This window comes from Lepidothrix coronata, unplaced genomic scaffold (genome assembly GCF_001604755.1).
Source record: "Lepidothrix coronata isolate B3197 unplaced genomic scaffold, Lepidothrix_coronata-1.0 Scaffold25, whole genome shotgun sequence".
In the NCBI taxonomy this organism is placed as follows: Eukaryota; Metazoa; Chordata; class Aves; order Passeriformes; family Pipridae; genus Lepidothrix; species Lepidothrix coronata.
The window spans coordinates 4,336,438-4,354,314 of NW_016690205.1; the positions used below are offsets into that span (position 1 = coordinate 4,336,438).

At 41.6% G+C, this 17,877-nt stretch overlaps 1 protein-coding gene across 2 annotated transcripts in view; it reads right to left on the reverse strand.

Moving 5' to 3' along the window:
* The window catches only part of ADAM12 (ADAM metallopeptidase domain 12), a 182,026-nt gene that overhangs the window by 54,639 nt on the left and 109,510 nt on the right, over positions 1–17,877 (reverse strand). For both annotated transcript variants that reach the window (XM_017809137.1, XM_017809136.1), the window contains exons 6-9: positions 7,558–7,741; positions 3,115–3,180; positions 2,185–2,256; positions 701–870 (exon numbers count right to left, since the gene is read on the reverse strand). In XM_017809137.1, coding sequence (XP_017664626.1) covers positions 701–870; positions 2,185–2,256; positions 3,115–3,180; positions 7,558–7,741 — 492 coding nt within the window. The remainder of the gene's footprint in view (positions 1–700; positions 871–2,184; positions 2,257–3,114; positions 3,181–7,557; positions 7,742–17,877) is intronic.

Below are 17,877 nucleotides of genomic sequence, written 5' to 3' on the forward strand. Positions count from 1 at the left end.
AGCTCAATTTATCCTTACACAGCTAACGTAAGAAGTAAAGAATCCCTTTTAATTACTAAGACATCAGGTATGTTTATCTGTTTAATACAAAGAATAGTTAATTGATCAAAATAATACCTGACTGAAGAAAGAGAGTTTCCTCTTACTTTTTTTTTTTTTCAGGAGTGCTTTTACTTTCATAGAATCGTAGACTGGTTTGGGTTGGAAGGGATCTTTTTCTGTTACTTTAATTCAAGAACTAGCAGTAGGATAAAATATGCGTATGATTTAATTTCTAAGTCACAAATTCAAATGAAATGTCCAATTTAGGCTACATTTTAATGTTTACTGGGGTAAACAGGCTTCACACAGAGGCCTTTTAACCCTACATTTGGGTGAGGGCAATTTTTTCAGTAAAAATTTAGACTGAGCCCAGTTTAAACTGCTTGTAAATTCCTAAGTATTTAGCATCTAATTACACATCTACAGTTCTACAGGAGTTGTGTTCAGGACAGGCTTTGAGTGACAGGGTATTGCAGGGCTGGGCAAGGAAATTCATCTGCTGAAGGGCCCTGCACTGTGTTTTTATGTCTGCAGAGGGGAAAGACAAACCCTCAGGATCACAGATGTTCCTTCCAACAGTGTAGCCAGCGGGGAAGGATTGAGCACTTCTATTCCCCAATCACCAAAATCCTGATATCAAGCACGGTGCCAAGTCTACCTTATGAGCTGGGCGTTGTCGTGGGGTTTACGAGGTAGCAGTTTTAGCTTTCTCCAGTCCAGAAACTCATGGAGGCTGGTGAAAGGGTCTTGAGAAATAGAGCACTTATCCATGTCATTCCACACTTCCACTCCGACCAGGGCTACCCGGATATTCAGTGGCCTGTAGAACTAACGGGGAAAGAAAAACAGAAACATGTCTCTAAAAAACGTTTCAGGCCACACTGGATTAGAATATTTCGACAGAACCATAATGAACCTTTCTCATACAAGTTAAAACAGTGTCTTCTCCAGGGCAAAAGTGAACACCTGACAGGACTTAGACAAAGTATTTCCATGACTTGCAGAGGGGAGCCAGAGCTGAGATAACAATCCTAATGTGAGACTAATGTGGAGAAGGATTCCAGAATCGATCAAGCCCAGATCTGGCTGACAGTCTGAGAAAAACACACACTAGATCTTTGTCTTGTTTCTATGCACTACAGCCATTTGGATAACAGAGGCATTTGTCGAGCAGAAATTAAGCATGAAACAAAGAATATATTGCAACATGCAAAATTAGTTCTGAGCAGGTAACGTATAAACACCTGTCCTCCAGTAATAAGTCAGACAGACAATTATGGATGAGGTAGAGGTGTCTTCAGCAGCTTGTTTTTAATCAGGAATGCTTTTCCTTGAGCTATTGCCCTTGAAGTATCACTTGATAAGTTCTCAGATAAATTAAGACTCTCTCAGCTATAATTTCACTATTGGACTCCTAATGTTTTCTGGCTGTATGGCCCAACAAAAATAAACTCCATTTGCTCAAAAATCACCATACAGGACTCTTAGCCTTTAGTGTTAAGAAATTACTTCAGAACAAAAAAGAATCTAGGGTATGTCTCTCTTATTGCTCTCAATACGAGCCATCAACGTCTGCTTCCTTAAACACTGTATATTTCTAATTCTGCCATTTTCCTTGGATTCTACATCTTATTAACTGTGTCTTCACAGGTCCTTTGCTGGCCTTACAGTTGGACCTTCCCTTGTTGCTGCAAAGGACTTTCTTCTCCAATTCCTCCTTAAAATAATCCTTTTATTTTCTATAAGCTGTTACAGAGGTGATTATCTCCACCCTCCTCCCAGGTGAAAAAAATCCTAGCTCTAAATTGTGCCTCTCTTTAGGAACAGTGCTTCCACAGACCCATGCATTCCATTACAGCAGAGCAGAGCTCATGGCTTAGTATATTCAAGGGCATACAAAAGGTTTAAATTTACTCTTTTGATTTGACTGGTTGGAGAGAAACATTGCTCTGAAACACTGGAGTGTTAGGAAAGCTGCAGGGTTAGCTCCTTGAAAGGGTGAGTGGACAAGGTTGTAAAAGGTGCTGATCTGAGCACAGTGTCTTTCTTAATTTAATACTAGAAGAAACACAAATTTCACAGCAACATCCCTCAGAAAGTGTAGTAAGGTTGGAAAAAGTGAAACAATCCTCATATTCCTACCTTATCAACGTAGTTTGCAATTTCTATCAGCCTCTGCTTGATTTTTTCCACATCTTTGCCTTGTCTCTGAAACTTGGAATGTAAAGAATTAGTGTACCAGCAGCACAAATACCACAGTTTCCCCCAACACCCACCTTACTCTGCCAGCACATCAGGGGTGTTTGGGAATTACAGGGTGCAGCCAAAAGCTGTCAGCAGACATGCTGGATTCATGGGACCACAGTCTGCCTCAGGAAAAGCACAAGCTATGGGATAGGACTTTGGATCTCATGAAAAGGTTTTAAAACCTCTAAGTCTTACACAGAGATCTTTTAGGGACTGAGGTTTTGGGAAAAACACTCTTCTCTTAGTGGGTCTCGCAGTAGAGTGGTTGCAATTCCTTGACTGGCAGTGTTCAAGGACATACAAAAAAAATAATTAAGGAGCAAAATAATTCAAACCAAGATTTAGATCTTTGCTTGCCATTCAGCTCGTGGGAACATTTCTACAGCCAATGCCTTTTCCTGGCTTTGAAGCTCTGTGTGCAAACCATCAGGAAGTCAGTCGTGTTCTGTGAACTGTGATTGTAAAGTGCTGCTTCAAAAGCACTGACAGCCCCACTGAGGGCAAAGGGAATGGCAGTGAGGACTTAACTTGCTCAAGGAGATCCTGGGCAGTGAATTAATATTTGGCTCTTGTTCAGTACTGACAGATATCCCTGTTATTTGAGAGTCAAATTCCATGAAGTATTGCAAGACATTTTACAACTGACTCGATGTTGTCCTGTCTTAATAATTCCTTCCATTGCTTAGCCCTAATTAAGGAAAATTATTTACTTCTGAAAACCATCATATTATTGGCATCATATTACTTGCAGCACGATGGTAACTGATCTGAGTTAACCATTTCCTACCCATGCTTCCCATAACTATTTATTTTTAAGTTCCTTACCTCCCGATTATCTGCCACAATAACAAGCTCCACATACTTCGTTGTCTTCAGAGTCTCCCTCTTGTACTGTCAAAAAATCATGAAAATTGTATTTTGTTTTCAGCCTCAGTACAACAAAGTGCTTGCAAGAGGAGATACACAACATCTCAGATTTCCAAAGACTTCCCTACATATGAACTTGTGTTGTATTCCCCCTCCTCATGGAAGTTTTCCTTACTTACAAAAAACCCCCAGGATTTGATCACAGAAAGCAGGAGAGTGGTGCAAAATCTCTCTCAGCCTTTCAGCTTTCTGCAGTTGAAATGTTTGAGTTATCTTTCCTCGCAGGAGAATATCACCTCTAGCAGATAGACCTTTGCTGTTTCCAAGGCACATTTAAAGAAATGATGAGATAACTTCTAACAAACATTGCATACAATAGACAAACTGGCTACTAAGAAAAATGAGAGATAAAGGGATATTGAGTGAAGCAGAGAAGAGGTCAAGAGGTCAACTGATAAATTATGTAGGAAGAAAAACCCAGGAATAAAAACTGCAGAAAAAAAGCAGAACCAACTGTCAGTGTCTGGGGAAGCAAATTAATACTCTAAAAATGGAAGGTATACATTGAATTTTGTATCTGCATATTCATATAAAAGAGCTGGTCATGATACTTGCAGTTTTAAATGCAGGTCTAAAAGAATCACAATGTTTAGCTTAAAAAAAAAAGCAGTGAAGAAAGTGAAATGATTTTGCAATAGTACAAATCATAGTACAGATCCTCTGCTACCCTGAGTTTAAGTGACCTATTAATGCCTGTAAAAGTTTTGATTTACAGCAGCTGAACATCTATTCTGTCATGTGTCTGGAATAAGACAGTTAGGGAAAAGAAGTCTCAGCAGAATATCTGATCTTCGTGCCAGAACTTAAGGGGCTTAAGCAGATGTCTGACCTACTACTGACCATGATGTCTTGAACTAAACCAGTGCTCTGTAACCTAAAACATGACTAAAGCTTTCCAAAGAAAACTGTTCCAAGGCAAACTGTGTGATCTCCTAAGCTCAGCCAGTGCTGGACATTGCCTTCCAGCCAAATTTCACAAAGTTTTCTTCCCATTATCTTTGTTATCTGCAGATTAATCATTTTGGATGTTTGGCAAGAAACCTCGTGTTTAGAGGAAAGTGAACAATGTAATCTCTGGTAACTGATTTTTAAACTCATATTTAATAGCATTACACAGCCTTCTAACTGCAATAACTGAGAAAGTGTTAAATTCTATTTGGACTGTGTTTATGAACAGAGAGAGGAGTAAAATCTATTGTTAATGAACTAAACATCAAGGATACAAACCCTTCATAGGATTACACTTATCAGGGGGTCTGTCAAATGAGCTGAGGTAGATGTTCTCACAACTTCTGGTATTTGGGTTCTCTGTCCCTTTCTCGAGTTCTGCTGGAGCCCACTGTCACCTCCATGGGGTCATGGTGTGTGCACTGCCTTGGTGCACATGGCCCTGCCTTGTCTGCCACACAGGGCAGCAGCAGTGCCTGGCGATGAGCTGGCTGGAAGCCAGGACACCAAGAAGTCAGTCTGTCCCCTCCTGTTGCTCCTGGAACAGCAACAGGTGCAGTACAAAGGGCCTGTGATGTCTCAGAAGACTCCAGCAGAACCTACAGTGCTCTGGAAGAGCTTGATTTCATAGAATCACAGAATTATTTGGGTTGGAAGGGGCCCTAAAGACCATATTGTTTCAACCCCTTGCCATGGGCAGGGACACCTTCCACTAGCCCAGGTTGCTCCAAGCTCTGTCCAACCTGGCCTTGGACACTTCCAGGGATGGGGCAGCCACAGCTTCTCTGGGCAACCTGTTCCCTACAAAATACATCAGACATGAGATGCCACATAAGGCAAATGACCACGTGGGTTTGGTTTGTGCTGGAATTGATCTCTCAGACACTAAAGTCTAACATTGTCCTGAAATTTATTACAAGATCCTGAAAAGAAATGTACCCAAAAGGTGCCTCCCTCCCTCTTCCAAATGAAGAAGAAAAGATGACCCAGGAAAATCCAAGTACAAAGATATAGGAAGAGCTCTGTTACATGAGTCAGTTTAAAACATTTACTTCTTACCAAGAGTAAAACTGTTTGGACTGGAGAGAGTTTGCTGCAGAGAAATTGGCTGGCAGTGTATCATCACATAAGCCTCTGGTAACTGCCTTGCATAACAAGTCTGTTCCTGAGATTTACCCAAAGGCTATGTGCATTCCTAGGATACAATATTTATTTATAAAATATACCCAATTATGACCTTTTTCAGCTTGCTCTCTGCAGCCAGCTGCATCAATGCACAGCCCACTGCCTGAGTTAATCCTTCAGGACTAAAATGAAGAGTCAATAATAAAACCACGACAGATGTACAGATGGGGGGCAATGTGTTTTGTTCCACTGGCTGTCATCTTTCTCCCCTGCTTCTACCACACCTGATTCTACCACAAAACTGCTATCCCATGCAGCTGCAGCCATTCCTCATGCCTCCCTGCCTGGGAATTAGCATGGCTTGGATTCACACTGCAGTGGTGAGCCTCTCTCTTTCTCTGTGACCCACTTGCCCCAAACAACTCACCTGCCTGATCTGTGTCCACCACCACAAGGCTTTTTGTGGCTACAGAGAAAATTCCATACTGCAGGTGCTGTCCTACACATTGGCCTTGCTTTCTGTAGGATCCGATCTCAATGGAGCTCAGCTGGAAAACACATTCCCTGCTGCAATTTGAGGGTCCACTGAGTCATGAAATGACCCAGTATTTATAGTGCCCTGGCTCCAATGGGGCAAAACATGTCTGCAGACATCTGTGCATCACCTGAATCGCTGTGTTGAGGCTCATGTTTGGATCTGGGAAGCTGAGTCTGCTGCGTGTCCCATCATTTATCTGTACTCACATCTAACCCAAAGGTTAGACTAACTCTGTGACACACCGATCTCACATTTCAGCTCTGCTCAACAAGGATTCAGTGTAGGTAGTTAAGTGAAGAGTCGGGAGAAAGCAGTGAACAAAAATCTCCCCCGAACTTAAGACTTGATTTCTGCTTAAGTCTGTCACCCAGTGGAATTTGGAGCAGCCTTGTGTCTTCCTACTTTGCAGGTCATCTTTATTCAGTGTGTCCTGACAGCTTGCTAAGCTTATGACAACTCTGAAATATGAAAACTCACTCCACACATTACATTTGACAACTTCCAAAATTCCTACATTAGAAGCGTATCCAAGACACTCATTATGTATATTGTACCTATCCATATGATGTGACTGTTGACAGGTTTTATAATTATGTCCACTGAACCACAGCAAAAATAGTTTTCAGATATTTAAAGTGAATTCTGGGATGTGGTTGAAGCCATCAACAAAATGTGAGAACCATAAGGGTAATAATAAATTGCTTTGACTGTATCAGTTTGTTATGTGCACACATTTTATTTCAGTGTTGTTTTGATTACTTCAGTAAAATTCAGTCAGAAGCCACGAAGAATTTGTGGAAACTTTAATAAAGTTATAATAAAGTTATGAAAAGTACTTTTCCAATGCTTTCAACCTATAGGTATTTTCAGAAATGCATTTAATTCTTAAAATGGTATATGCAAAGGCTAATACTTTAGATGCAATATTTAATATTCCTAAAATATAAAATAATGCTACCACACAAATAATATCTAGGGATGTAATTTAGGTTGTTTTCCTTAACAATTGACCAGATGCAGAGACTTAGTCCTACATGCAAGTACAAATCCCCATATGTGACATTTAATAAATGCTGAGGGCAGATTTATATTATTACATAATTCCTGAGCACCTAAAGCAGCCTTTTCTACAATCCTCATCCAATACAGAGACAAACTCATTGCAGTATTTCCTCTTCCTGATTTTTAGCTCATTTAATTTCCTACAGTTTCTATTAGCATTTCACATGAAGTGCACTTCTGCCTACATAAAAGCAACTACAATAATACATCTGTAAAATAATATGGTGAGAATCTGTTTTGTCTGCATAAAGGACTTTTCTACCAGAATGCAACGTTTCAAAACCTGATATTAGCAAAGCATCACAGCTATCAGGTTCTCCTCCACCTTGGGTGGGCAAGAGCTTTTCCAGACATTGCTCAGTATTCTTAGGGGGTCTTAAATTCTGGTTGTAATCACGCAAGAAGCAAAATATATTACCATAATATGGTGAAAATAACATGTTGAAAAGAAGGTAAAAAGCAAGTTATGCATGTAGAACGAGAAAAAGTAATAAAGCTTTAACAAGTAATTTCAAGCCTGCACTTAAGCAGATGACAGTTGATGATGTGGGTTCATGGTTTGCTCAGCAGAGACTCTTTGTAACAGAGTTTTGACAGGCAGCAGTATGGAAATGCTGCCAGAGATGTACTCAACCAACCAGACATATAAAAGTGCATCATCCACCTACCCTGCCAGCTTGAGAATGGTGTGATGTGTCATTGCCATCAGTTCTCGTGGCAGAGATGTCCAGCTGGTGGCCACAGGATCCTGGGGCTATTTTCAGATTCTCTGCTCGGTAGATCCTGTGTTCACTTGTAGCACCTTCTAATGGCTCCAGAATGTAGCTTTTGTTTCCAAACACAATAATTCCCCTGGGACAGAGGAGAGCAAAGTAAGGTGCACGGTTTGGAACTACAACAAAGTTACAACAGATTTAATAATGATGGAGTATGAGAAAGCAAAATGCTGATTTACAATGTCATGGTCGAGTGGAGCAGGAAACATCAAAGCTGTGTATTTGTCATTGCAGCACACTATATTTTAAAAAAAGCAATGGCTCACAGAAAATTTGTCTCTTCTGAAGTGCTGCACTGCAGAGTAAAATTATATTTGTGTTTTATTTGTTTTCCATTCTCCCGGTGATGCACTGCCATCGCTGAGGGAGTCACCGAGCCCGTGCTTCTGAGGCCCCGTGGCAAATGGGAATGAACAAAAGCCTGGAGAAATGCCTTTGTAAGGAAAAGTACAGCCTGAAGCCATCCATTGTGGTCTGCAGTGAGCATTACACCTTTAGACCAAACACTGATGGGAGCATTGGCTCTGCCAGATGAAAGAGGCATTGCGGTGTCAGAACGGTTATTAAATATTGCGCAGTGGCGCAGCAGAGGGAAGCTCAGTTGTATTAACAGTGGATCCCTGTTTAACTCATTTTACTGCCCAAAATAATAATTTTGACAGCAATAGCACCTGCTGTCTGAGGATCTCAGATTTTCCATCAATGAAAAAGCTCTTGCTGCACTACTTTCAGCTGAAAAGAGGAAAGAGGGGTTAGGAAGAGAAAAAACACGGTGATCCAAGAAAGATGTGGAAGAACTTAGGACATGTAGCAATTCTGGGTTGCATGTGCTGCCTCCTAACCAAAAGCCTCTCCCCCCGTATGCTCCAGACAACTCACCAAATTAAAAAAACCTTCTTTGGTTCTTGTGCTTGGCCTGTTATTCTAAGATGCTACAGCAAAACAAAGTTGACAAAAGATTGGATATGTGACAGTCTGAGAGAGCTGGGGCTGTTCAGTCTGAAGAAGAGAAGGCTCCAAGGAGAACTTAGAGTGCCTAAAAGGGCTCCAAGAGAGCTGGAGAGGGACTTGGGACAAGGACCTGGAACGACAGGACAAGGGGCAATGGTTTCCCACTGCCAGAGGACAGGGTTAGATGGGATATTGGGAAGGAATTGTTGGATGTGAGGGTGGGGAGGCCCCAGCACAGGTTGCCCAGAGAAGCTGTGGCTGCCCCATCCCTGGAAGTGTCCCAGGCCAGGTTGGACGGGGTTTGGAGCAACCTGGGCTAGTGGAAGGTGTCCCTGCCCATGGCACGGGGTTGAAACCAGATGATATTTAAGGTTCCTTCCAACCCAAACCATTCTGTGATTCCATGACCTTTCCAATTCTAAGGAAGCTGCTCGTTCAGCCCAGCACAGCAAACACAGACAGTGTGGTGTGGGAGTCCATGGTCTGCACATGCTGGAATAGGATTTCTGGTATCATATGACACAAAATAAGATTATCTCCAGCAAGACCTCTGGAATAGCTAACTGTAACTGCAATTGTAGACCCCAAAGTGAGAAAACTCTTGTACATCAGGACTGGCACAGCATTAGAAGGCATGCAGTAGGCTTGCAGACAGGGCTCAGGTAGAAATTACTAAGTAAGGAAGGAATTTAACATTCTGTGCCTGACCACATTCTGCCAACCACACAGGAGGGTCCTACATAATTCCTACATGGAGCTGGACATCAGGTTTTGTTGGGTACCTGTGTGACTATGCAAAAACACTCTTTAAAACCCATTTCTCTTTACTAAACTATGGATAAACATTTGTTTGTGAGGTAGTGTAAAAATTCATCAATTAGACACTACATTGGACACTACACTTCATTATTAATTTCTTCTTGTCTTTAAATTATGAAGGTTTTGAACCCTTAATTTGAACCAGTAATTACAATGTACCTATCTGGAACTCCATGAAACTTTTAATTGGCCAAGGCATTCTTCCTCAATTCCTGCTCTAAACTGCTCTATACCGTCTATATGCTATTAAACAGCAACCTTTTTCAGCACAAAACTGACTGCATTTTATTAGTGTGTCTTTTTAGAAGTGTCTGCCCTTTTTATTTCTGTCTGTGTAGCAACAAAGGTAAGATACTACAACCATTTTGAGACCAATACATGTCACTGTACAATTCTTCTGCAGAAAGCTAAAAAAAAAAAAAAGAAAAAAAAGACATGTCACTGTACAATTCTTCTGCAGAAAGTTAAAAAAAAAAAAAAAAGAAAGGGCAAAAAAAGAGAAAGAAGAAGGACCCAAAAGCAGGCTAATGACACCGTAAAGACTCATTTAAATATAAAAAGCAATATTATTGGGAAAAAGTTGCCTTAGCTATTCTAAGATATGATGAAGAAACTCAAAGTCTTTGGTCTCCTAACCAGCTAACTGCAATACTCATTCCAAGCTGCACAATCTTGCTACAGAACATCATTGACACCAGTTCAACCAAGCCAACAGACAAGCATTCCACAGTTCCTAGAGCAGCTAAAAGTCCAAGAGAAAAAAGAAGACTGGAAAGCCATGATATTAAAGCCTGTATAACAGCATTTACTGATGTGAACCGAGGCTCAGGGGCCGATAATTCATTTCTAGCTTCCTTAGCACCCGTGGCAGATCAGGTAAGATATATTCCTCAGCCATCACACAGCAGGCTGTGGGTGATGGATCACAGCTGGAAAAGCAGGACTGATTTATCACAGGGCCTTTGCAGCTCCAGCCAGGATGCAAAGAGCATCCGTGACATACGAGAGACCTCTGAGCAGGTCACCCCTGATTTGAGTAACCTTACACCCCACACTTCTAAATTATTATCAGACCTGCCTTGCTCCTTGGAGAATTTAGGAAACTAGGACAGCGTATTCCCTTTACTCCAATAACCAGCAACTCGGTAATCAGCACAATCAAATAAGGATTGCTGTCTTTGCCTTGTGCAATTAATCATTTAATTTTGGAGGCAGTTGGAATGAGCATTGGAGGCAGGAGTCCATTAGTCACTGTTTGAAATGGGCCAGCCCTGGACTGGCAACTCAAAACCGATATAAAACCACGAAGAGTTTTATTTTTAACATTAAACTTATACTTCTCAGAAAGTTCCCTTTAAAAATTAGAGACTTAAATAATTTTCTTTAGTTATAAACACTCTAGGAAGGGAGAGACTTAGAAGTATTCTTTTACTGGGTAGAAATCTTTCCATCTTTTTTTTCCCTATTTTAAAGCCAGCATTTTGTTTTCAGGAGTTCATATCCAAAACATGCCACATCAGTACCAAGTCTCCAAAGTATCCCTTGAATACCCAACTACTGTCTAAAATAACTAAATAACTATTTATTTACCCCTCATTTTCTTTAGTTGAAGAAGATATGGGCAAATGATCATACACTAGTGATTAATTTTGTTTTTTTACTGAGCATATCAGACTCAGGGCTGTCTGACTTCCACCCCAAGCATGAGTCTTTAAAGACAGTTCCACCTTTGGATGTGGAGCACTCCCATGGTAAAGAAAATCTGCAGATTAGGCATAAAGGCAAACATACTTTTCATTTAAGGCACACTTATCCCTTGAGTGCTGCCTACAGGATATCAGCACTTGGCTTGTGACCATCTGTAATAAGATAATGAATATCAAATATGAATTTTCTTGGCCAGCTCTCTGGTTTTGACTAATTTTCTTTTCCTACAGTTGCATTTTCCCCCCACTGACCAGTGCCAAGCACAGCACCTTAAGAATGTAACTAGTCAAAAGCTATGGTTTCTTTCTTTCTTTGGTCTGAACCAAAAAAATCTACCAGTCATTCAGTACTAAGAATTTAATGCAAATAAAATAAATCCATAATAACTACTGTTTCCCTCCACTCATGTCAGATGTTTCAAAGAAGCCTCTGTTACTCCTTCACCAGTTCTGTGTCTCCCTCTTGAACAGAGTTCTCTGACATGTCTGAGTCATCCTATAGACCCCAAAGTACGAGATGGGACAACTTTTCTATTTTTCAGGAAGTATTATTGTTAAATAATATAAGGTTTTCCAATGTGACAAATAGTCAGTATGTTAAATTACAGATCTCCAACCGAAAATCACACAAGGAAGCCCAAAGAGACTTCAGCAACCTCCCTCAGTGAGGGCTCAAGAAGTGGATGGTCCATAAGACCAACTTCTACTGAAATATGTGGGATTTCTACCAGTACTTCTACCAGGCAAAAAAACCTACCAGAATTCTCAAGCTAATGAGTATTTGGGAAAAAAAAAATTGCAACATAAAGTATTCGATTTTTGGTCTCCAGGTGTCTAATTCGTGCCATCTGAGTTTTCCCCAATCCCAAATCAAACTAATGCTGAGAAGTCAGAAAGATCTTGCAAATGAGCTGAGCAGGAAAGAAAGGAGACAATCCAAACCCTATCTAACCCTATCACTCTGCCTTTTTCATCACTGGTAGCAGAGAGGGAGAAAAAAATCTCTATACCATACAGCATGTCCAGACAGTGGTTCACAGGCTCCAAGCCAGCTGGAAGCAGCTCCAGCATAGTGTTGAGCCTGAGCTAATTTTTTACTCTACCTCTCAACAGTGTTTGATTCCTGCTCATGCCTGGGGGTCAGCACCAAACCAGCCTCACCCACATTGCTGATGGTCAGCTCTGGATGTGGACAACTCGTTGGTCTTTGCCTACTGTACTCCCTTATATGGACACATGGGGAACGTGTCTATGAGATGGGAGAACTCTCTCCATCTCAAAGAAAAAGAAATTAAGACATAACTTATATAATTAATTTGCTATTAATTGCTATTTAACTTGCCAGGAGTCTCTCAATCAGGGTGAATGTAATTTTAATGGAATAATTCCACTATTTAAACTGTCAATAAAGTCAAATGTGATACTTTTTTTTTTTTCTCTTAAAAGAGGAAAACCAAAACAAAAGCTACAGCAAGACCAGTCATATTTCATAAATCAACAGGCTTTAGGAAATCTCAAAAATATAAATGGGATTTTTCTTTTCCAACTTGTCAGCAGAAGCAAAGGCCCTGCCAACATAAACCATCAACACATACTTGTCTGAGAAATTGTGATGCTGAAGTAAAACTTGGCTAAAACAGCATTATATGAGACTATTATATATTATTCTGCTGCACTACCCAGGAGAAGTTAAGTCAATCGATAAACCTGAGAGCCACAAATGCAATTAAACATTTGGTTTTAATGAAGCTCACAGTTATACTCATTTCTAAACAATAATAATAAAAACCTCTATTACGACTGGAAGAGGAATGTTCTCAGTTTGCAAGGAATTAATTAGAGGGCTCTCATGCTCACACACCACACACTCACAGACACAATGAAACCTTGCAGTGCTCATGTGCCACCTAAAAACCTGCAGGATCTTCATTCCGCAATCAATGCCACAGCTTCAAAAGGAAAAGGGCTGATCCCACAGCTGTGCCACGGATTTCAATGACTTTTAGGTGGAGAGGTACCAAAATTGAAGCCTTGTGGCCCTGGAGTGCTGTTCTCACGATGCTCATGGTGCAGCAATCCCTCCCTGCAGGGTTTCTCTGCAGGCAGCATATCAAGAGGGGATCCACACAGTGAGAGGGCATTTTTGTTTATTTTTCTTCTACATTCTTCATTCTCAGGACTTTGTCTAACAAATTCCCAGGCAAGTAAGCAGGCAAACAAACAAAAGAGGAAGAAAAATTAAGTGACGAACGAAAACTTCACTTTTAGGCTGTTTTAATAAGTTGCAGATGAATACGAGTGGGATAAATGAGCAAGATGATCTATTGACTGTTTTTCTAATAGGATAGCTGATATTTAGATATTTTCCAAATGGTTTGGTTATTCTTTAACTTTAAAGGACTGGGAAATACAGAGTCTAGAGGTAGAAATACTCCTGTCTCCATCACTGCCCTGGAAAGGCAAGTCACCTCTTCTGCATCAGTTCCTCACCTTTAAAAAGGGGTAAATTTTAGTAACCACAGACAATAATTGTCTATTGATGAAGAACACAACACAACAGACAAAAAAAACCCCGTTACCCTACTACACTGCACAGCCAGATTCCATTAAAATAACCAAGCTGACCCAAAGCAACGAAGGGCAACATCTCAAAGGCAGGTGAAAGCAGTAGCATTCTTGTTTTTACATATTGCAGGAGTGGTGGAGGTGTTCTCACACAGACACATCATTACTCACATGGGAGGTTTTTTTCCAGCCAATGTCTTTCATTAACCTGAAAATATATTCTCTAGCACAGTGTCTGAAACATGGCCATGGCCAGAGACTACTGTAGCAGACACTTAATCCTTTCTCAGTGCGAGACAGATCTGTGCAGAGTGAATGCAGATTGGTCTGCAACTCTGATGCCTGGAATTTAAGCAAGGAGCTACTTGAATGGAAGGTAATAAATGCAATCTCATGTCCAGCATTTGTGTTGCAAGAAAGAGTAGTTTCGTTGTCACAGAAAGTGTCATGTGTGGGTTCAGCTGGGAGGGTGACAGACCAGACCAAGGGAAGCAGAGAAAAATGAAGGAAGAATGAAATGCTGGCATCAGTGTCAATTTAGTGAGCAGGTTTTATGGTGCTGTGCTGAAAACAGTGGGGCAATAAAGGGTTGATTCAAACTTGCACATCACATTAAGTGCCAGAACCAGACTGGGTGGAGAAGGAAGAGGCTCAAACAGCCAGGTAGTATCATCCCTCATGCCTGTCCTGGCAGGAGCAGCGATCCCTATGCACGTGGGGACAGACTGCACACAGTGGCCACAGGATGGACATACTGTTCATGTCAGATCCCAGAGGTGATTGTGATCCAGGAGCTGTTCACCCCTCCAGCAGACAGCACTCAGAAGCTATGAAACTCCAGAAAGTGAATGAATTTTAATGCTAAGCTCAAAATCCTCCAGTAGTCTCATGGTCAGATAAATTACAAACCATGTGGGATGTTTATGTGAGCTAAAAGCTCTTCAGAAATTATGGAGGAAAAGCACACATCCAAACCAGTGCTTTTCTCAACTGTGCTTTCCTCCTAACTTAACTTTTGGATGAAATCTCCCCTTCCATGGGGAAATCATGCTTGAGAAGTCATGAGGAATTTATACTTTTTTCTTTCCTCACTGGTTTCCTACTTCCATTCCTTTTTTGAATAGTTGATGTCTGGAGTGTCACATTTAAATCCCCTGTTCAGCTGACTGTGTCTGGGATACAGTGAATTCAGCCAGACCATTTGAAAAATGGATGGCTCCGGTATTGGCAGCCTCATGTACCATCACGGTGTAATCCCAGTGAAAATGAGCATCTATTCCCTTCTGGGGCCTTATCCCATCCCTGCCACTGTGCACACAGACTCTTGCAGCTGCTGATGAGGCTGGACAACAACTGAGTACTTTTTGAGTGTGTGAATGGGTTTATTATCCAGGAACTGGGTAACTCTGACGGATTCTTAGGCTATTTGAACATGTTTTTGATATTTCGGAAGGAAAGGGCTTCCTGTAAGATTTATGGTTTTAAACTACTGAGGCATTTCTGAGAGCATATCTCAAGCTTTTCCCCCCCCAACAAGAGGTCACTGCAGATGCCTTTGTGGCTGCACATTCCTGTGCCAGGGTCCTGTGCCAGTCCCTGGACCACGGAGATTTGTGCTGCAGTTTTCTGTGTGTTTGCTGCATTCTGCACTCAGAGAGAAAGTAATAAGGGAAAAATCATTCAAGTCTAAACAAATTTATCGCAGAAGATGTGAGTGGTGGCCACAGGCCAGAATTATTTGCTAAAAACTTGAAGGGCCTCCAGGCTAGATAAACAGGAGGGTATTTCCTGGGGACAGGAAGGAAACGACTTGACTTTGTGATACCTTCAACTTCCCACAAGCCTTGACAGTCTAATTGGCTTTCTTATCCAGATGGAGGCAGCAGAAATCCTGATTACCTATTGTTCCTGTTCCCTGCATTCAGCATTTACTGTCTCCTCTCTGCCATTCAGCCCTTCCTTCTCCCGAGGAGCCAGCAGGATACAGATTATGGCATGATTATATTCTCTTCTAACCTGCATTTTAGGCAGCTATCAGTGTCAATCCACGTATTTATGCCATTGTACTCCTCTGTGAAATGAGGAGCTTGAATGTTGTGTCTGTGAGGATGTAACAGCTGGAATACCTGTGTGTCTGTGTGTGAGAGCCAAGCCTCCTCACTCATCTTTATCTCTCACCCCTCTATCTGCCTGATAAATGTAAACTAGTCAAAACTGTCTTAGTTTTCAGATTTCGCACTTGATTCTTCCTCATCACAGAATAATCACGTCATGTTTACAACCTAATAACACATCTCAAATGCTCAACCATGTGGTTGCACTGTAAGGGAGACCTTGATGGTTGCAGTAGGTCAGAGCTAAGTTCCCACAGCTCAGCACCCCATCTCTGGCCTTGGCCAACAGCAGATATTCAGAGGTGAGATATAAGAACATAGCAGAGCTCCCCTTCCCAAATTGCCTCATCTTTTTCAAATATACTGATACTTTTTTCATTGACACCCACCTGTGACAGTGAGATCCAGAGCTTCATTACGTGGAGAATAAAAAAAAGTACTTTCCTTTGCTCTAAAGTTCCATTTGATGTCTCCTAATTTTGAGGTTATGAAAAATATTCAGTAATTGTCCCCTCTTCAGCATGACATTCATCCTGCCCCTTTTCTCCGTCATCTCCTTTCAGAAGTGACAAATCCTAGTCTATTTTCTGTCCTTGGATAAAAGCTGTTCCCTACCTTTGATCATAATTTTTGCCCTTCTCTGTACCTCTTCTGGATATAATGCCTCTTCATTTTCTGAGGTGGGGATGGGGAGGGGAAAACAAGAACTGCATGCAGAATTCAAGACGTGAGTACCCTATGGATTTACAAAGTGGTAATGAGGGGTCTTGTTTTATCTTCTATTTCTGTCTCAGTAATTCCTATGATCCTTTTTGCTTCTTTGCCTACTGCTGAGCACTGAGGCGTCAGAGCACACTAAAGTGGGGAACCTTTTCTTTATGACTTGTTTCATGTCTTTTAATGAACTCTCCTAATCCAGAGGAAAAAGACACAGTTCCTACCTATTCACACCTGGAACAGTGCCCAAGGTGCCTGTCTAGTGGGAGTGGGGGGATATTAGTGCTCTGAGATTTCAGGGAGATAACAGCCTGCACTTCCTTTCAATAGATGTTTTTCAGGCACCTAAACTCCAGCTCCACGTGACAGCTGTGTGAGGTGGGTAAAATCATTAAATGAATTTCACAGATGGAGAAACTGAGACGGAGAGATTTGTCTGATTCACTTAGAAACTGTCACAAAGCCAGGAACAGAGCCTGAAAGTGAGACCAGCCTGTCCTTCCACTGGCTGCTCCAGGGACTGTCCTCACCTGGGGACACCTCACCTCCTGTCCTGTCCTGTCCCGTCCCGTCCCATGACATCCATAACTATTCTTTCAAGCTAGCAAAGTTGTCAGCCAAGTAAGCCACAATGTACTTTTGAACTGTCCTATTTCTCCTTGTATTATTTCAGACTGGATCACGTGCAATAAATCAGAGAATCAAAGAATGTTTTGGGTTGGAAGGGACCTACAAAAACCATTTAGTTGCAACCTCCCTGCTATGGACAGGGACATCTTCCACTACATTTTTCCACCTAAATTCTCAAGGGATGCATTGCCACAACAGTTTTTTGGTGGCACAGGTGAACTGTGAGCCTGATTCTGGAAGGTGCTTAGTGCTCTCAGGACCTCAACGAAGCTACTTCGGGATCTCACATCACTTGGGCTTTTATTCCTGACTGGTTTTAGTGAGAAGACCTGGATGGTTCATGGAGCTGACAGTGCATTATGAAGCCTTTTAATAGACATCAAGGGCATGTAGTGATAGATCAAAGGACAAATGTAGTGAGAGGACAAGGAGAATGGCCTTAAGCTGAAGGAGGGAAGATTTAGCTGAGATTTTAGGAAGAAATTCTTTGTTTTAAGGGAGGTGAGGCCCTAGCACAGGTTGCCCAGAGAAGCTGTGGCTGCCCCATCCCTGGAAGTGTTCAAGGCCGGGGTGGACAGGGCTTGGAGCAACCTAGGCTAGTGGAAGGGACACCCCATTTACCAACCTCAGCAGCAAATGCAGCAGCTAAATGGGCACAGACACTGAGGTGTATCCTCAGCTGATCTCCTGCTAGAACAAAACATGCATTG